The 5,000-nt window shown below is 35.3% G+C and overlaps 1 protein-coding gene across 2 annotated transcripts in view; it reads right to left on the reverse strand.

The window, feature by feature from the left end:
* Positions 1 to 156: 156 nt before the first annotated feature.
* Positions 157 to 5,000, reverse strand: part of LOC122254275 (tRNA pseudouridine(38/39) synthase) — a 13,652-nt gene continuing 8,808 nt past the window's right edge. The window contains exons 7-11 of one of the 2 annotated variants that reach the window (XM_043017884.2): positions 4,164 to 4,657; positions 3,729 to 3,872; positions 895 to 1,091; positions 607 to 731; positions 157 to 357 (exon numbers count right to left, since the gene is read on the reverse strand). In XM_043017884.2, coding sequence (XP_042873818.2) covers positions 619 to 731; positions 895 to 1,091; positions 3,729 to 3,872; positions 4,164 to 4,657 — 948 coding nt within the window. In that variant the 3' untranslated portion in view covers positions 157 to 357; positions 607 to 618. Of the gene's footprint in view, positions 358 to 606; positions 732 to 894; positions 1,092 to 3,713; positions 3,873 to 4,163; positions 4,658 to 5,000 lie in introns of those variants that run through there. The other variant, XM_043017886.2, reaches the window with a different exon arrangement.

Here is a 5,000-nt window from a genome sequence, read left to right on the forward strand (position 1 = left end):
GCCACATTAAAGAGCTAATCATAAGACCAATGAACTATAAGACCTATAATCTATCAGACTATAGACCCTGAATCATATACAGGTGTCAGAATAGTGGATTCTCTAAACAAGTTAATAATAAAGTAAAAAAGGAAAAATAAAGCATACACTAGTCTCTTGAAATGTAGCATGTTTATGGATAAAATAACAACAATGGTAATTAACATAGCACCTTGAACCACTGCATGTTAGCTGTGGCAGCCATAAACAATTTGGCGTGATGGTATCAAGTAGAGATCATGTAAACCGTTGACAACCAGGTTCCAATCCCTGTCTTGAATCATTGAAGATCTCAGATCAGTGGAGTTCAACTTTGACCTGAAAAAATAATGAAAAATAAAATATAATCATAATAATACGAATGATGATAAAAACTTTTTTTTTTGTGAGAATATATATGTATTACATCTATATAACTATCTATCTATCTAGTTATCTACATATCTATCTATCTATATCTATGTAAATATATATGTATTTCTTTGATTATATAATGTTTGACTAAAGGAAGTACAGGTAGAAATTCCAGGCCTCAGAACTTATCATCAGCTTGAAACCAAAACATACCAATCCCCATAATCAACTTGAAGTGTCAGGAGTAATCTTAGAGCTTGTTAAAGAGCTCTTTAGAAGGATGTCTCGGTCCAACCTCTGCCGTTTCACATAATGCTCCACTCGTGTCTCTAAACTCTCTGACAATGGGAAATGGATATCTATTAACTTGGGAGAGGAAAAGAAAGAGCAGAGAATAAGAAAAGAAAAAAAATTATGTAGGCAAATTCTTGTAAAGTTACCAAATAGATAATTATTTACAGGTCTTTAGTCATTTGTATTACTCCAAGAGCTCTGACATACCACAAGTTGGTCTGGAAAGCAGTTGTCGATATACTTTAGTTCTTGCTCCAGGAACTAGGTTCAAGCACTGATACAACGGTTTTACAGAGGAGGCTGGCAGGATTTCCTTTGAAAGAGGTGGATCCTCTTGTTTCGTGCTATTCATATGCGAGTATTGTGCTTCTAGATCCCACAGCATACGCCTGATCATCGTGCTCCTGTTATAAGGAAAAAGGGAGATTAGTAGGACAAAATATCTTTATTTTTTGTTTGTTTGGTTTGGTCCTGATCCTGTATTGGTTCATTGTGAAAGTTTACAAACTGATCTTTTTACATATATAATACTGTTTTTTCATAGGACAACTGCTTTTGAGTGTAATAATATCCAGCTCAGAAAATATATGAATAAACTTCAATAGAAGGTTAAAAAAATTCTGTATGGATGTGGGGGATGTATGAAAAATGAACTGTAGCTGTATCTGTCACTTGTTACATTATGAAAATTGGAATGCATCCTGGAATGTCAGTGAATCCCTATAAAGTATTTTTTTTCTTTCTTTCCTTTCCTAAGTAAAAAACAACAACAACAACAACAACAACAACAACAACAACAACAAACAAACAAACAAATAATAGAAGCATTAATTTTTTTTTTTGTCTCCAATCCAACTCAATATTTTTATAACCAAATTGAAGTTTGGTGGTACCATTAAAAGGCAGTAAGATTGTGCACAACATAGTTGAGAGTTTTTCTTGGATAGGAGTTACTTTTATTTTGGCATTTCTCCTACATCCCCATATTCAGACAGAAGCAATCAGCCATATCTATAGTGATGGTGAAAATCCTTATGATGATAATGATAATAATGGAGATGATTATGATATAAGTGATGACATTTGATAATGATAGTATAATGTATTTTGGCATTACTCATATATCTGCATTCAGCTATAAGGTGCTGGTAGCAACCTTGGTGTATTTTACTATTAAAACAAGAAAGAAAAACAGGTGTTGCATAATGATTGATTTAAAAGTGTATAACCACCATAATTTTCCCCCTTTCAATGTTTTTCTACAGCAGTATTTTGTTTTTAACCCAAATTTGTCACAAAAAATGAGAGTGCATTTGCCACTGTATTCCCTTCATGTCTGGAGACAATTATAATCTTTCATTAAATGTACAACAAATGAGGGTCTGGGTTAACTTTGGAGGGCTATATATAGCTCGAGAAGTAGCACTGACATGGCATTTATACATGTCACCCAGGGGCCGGATTCACTAACGCACTTACCATGATAAATACGCTGGTAACTACAATTATGATGGTAAAAAGACCGCATCGGTATTCATGAACAACTTACCATGATAGAATACAATGCTAAATTTACCAGTGGTTGGAGCACTGGTATGTCCACTGGCAACTACAGCGATGACTCTCTCATCTCGCTTTATCTCAGCAAAAAATCAACATTTAAGGCGACACTTTAGTTTGCATGTACACTTATTATGATCAGAGTGATGGCAGCTGTTCATTTTCATATGAATATGACAAATATCAATAAAATTCACAGGAAATAAGCGAGAATAATGTTCATGCAGCTTCGTCATAGGCCTACAATAACTGAAAATAATACATGGAATTAATAATTTGACAAATTCAAACATTTTGTTTTAATAACATTCAGCTGTAAAACAGTAAACATATAAATATATAAATTATTTTTGTGTTTGCATTAATTTAGATATAATTATTCATAATCTTAGGGTTTGATTGGCATTTCTTTTTGGAAAACGTTGATACATATAACACCATCATTGCGTGGAGCCATTGCTTCTTTTCTTTCGACTGCAATCTAAAAAAAAAAAAAAAGTATGTTTTTGAAAACCATTACGTTATATATGATCCATAAGATCATGCAATAGAATATACTTTCTAGGAAATTAATTTATATATAAATAATTTAACACAGAAGAAATCTTTATCATTTCTTGAAACAAAAAAGTCTCGCTGTTGGATCAGGTTTTGTTTACATGTTACGGGATTGGTCAAAGGAGCCTAAAAAATTATGTAAGGCGCTCGCTGATTGGCGGAATCGATTTACCAGAGTTACCATCAAATTACGATGATAAAGTCTATTTAACCTTACCAGGCGACTTATCATCGCTTGAAGAATCCCACTTTGCAATGACTGGTAAACGCTCTGGTAGTTGACAGCTGGTAAATGCCTTACCATCGTATGTTAGTGAATCCAGCCCCAGAATTCTGGCCCACTCTCATCATGACATGTATATTCTTAAATCTTATAACATTTTTTGAGTTCAGTGTAATGTTATGTGTAAATGCTGTATTATCACAGATAGGTCCTAGGTTGGAACCTGGGTATGACAGAACATTGATGTATGTGCCTGAAATATAGCTCTTAGTAGCTAAAATAAATTGTAAGGAATATGTTATGATATTGCTCTGACTTTTGCTAAAATCTCAACAGTCCACTCACTGTTTAGGGGCCTCAACATCTCTCACAAGAGGCACTTTCACTTTGCATATCCCATAGAAAAGAAAAGAATGAAAGAAAGAAAGAAAGAAAGAAAGAAAGAAGAAAAAGCAACTATGGGTGAACATTTCACCTTACAAACTAAAGTGACATATGACATCTGTATGATAAACAAAAACTACTTGGTGCTAGGTGTGTATTCAGCCTTGTTATCTTGTTAGGGAACATGGATTAAAGTACTCTTAAAAATTCTATCCACTTAATAGGAAACAAATAGATAAGACAAATACACACAAATACACACCTAATTATTTCTAAAATTCATACTATTTTTGCAACAAACCTCCAACATCCTTACTTTGCAGAGTGGTGTGCCCAAAGGCCTTGCAACTGTAATATGACATAGCGTAAGGATTCAATATCACACTTCCATTCCACACCCTCAAAACTTGTTTCATATAGGTTCAGAGGCACATCACTTGCCAGGCAGTACTGAGGTTTCCTAGTGGGGATAAAAAATATATATATATTACAGAAATCAGCCCCAGTATTTCATAAATAACACTGTTTTAAGTAGATGACATGCTGGTATTTCTAGACTTCAAACTTGTCTCCCAATTGTAAATTTACATACTAAAAAGAGTCAATTACTGTAATTGCTGGAAAATGGCTATAGTTATTTCAAGTTACTAGTATTACATTTTTGTTACTCTTTGGTATAAAATTACCAGTACCAGTGATATTCTCTAATATCAAAATACTTTCAGAAAATTAGTAATACATAAACACTAACCTTGGATGTTTCTCTACATCCAAAAGCTCCTTGACAATACCCGGTTCTTCCTTCTTTTCTCCAACAAGCATTAGTATGGCCATGATTGCCCGCACTTGATGCCACAGAAAAGCTTGCCCTTCTATAGTAGCAACACACATGTCATACCCATCTGGGACTTCTGCTGAATCTCCTCTCCTCTCAGGTGAGACACTAGAGCACTTACAATCTCTCACTTCCTCCATGGATTCAAGGACATCATGCTGGGAACTATTGGTAGTGTCCATTGTATTCTCATTATTATCACTCTTACTGTCCACTACGTTTGTTGATAATTTCTGTTGGCTACTTTTGGGGTAATGACGACTCAAGTTCTTGACCTCACAGCACATCGGAGATATGCTTATTGAAAGGATGCGTCGACAGAAATTGACTACCCCATTGCCAACATCCATTTTGCAGAAGTTTCTATAGTCATGATAGCCAACTAAATGCTGAGCTCCTTCATTCATTAACTGTAAAATGCAAAGGAAAAAATGTATTGAATTCCAGAAACATTCACTACTCTTATTTCAATGTTCAGGGAGATAGAAAGAAAGAAAGAAAGAAAGATGAAGGGGAGATGGAGGGAGAGGAAGAAAGGAAAGACATAGATGGAGAAAGGGGAGAGAGATAGAGATGGGATAGATGGAGGGAGGGAGAGAGGGAGAGAGGGAGAGAGGGAGAGAGGGAGAGGGGGAGAGGGAGAGGGAGAGGGAGAGAGAGAGAGAGAGAGAGAGAGAGAGAGAGAGAGAGACGGAGAGAGAGAGAGATGAGAGGGAGAGTGAGAGTGAGTGAGAGAGAGAGTGAGAGATGGGA

The sequence above is a fragment of the Penaeus japonicus genome, unplaced genomic scaffold, assembly GCF_977035675.1.
Source record: "Penaeus japonicus unplaced genomic scaffold, GWHDUDI00000001_assembly GWHDUDI00000015, whole genome shotgun sequence".
Classification (NCBI taxonomy): Eukaryota; Metazoa; Arthropoda; class Malacostraca; order Decapoda; family Penaeidae; genus Penaeus; species Penaeus japonicus.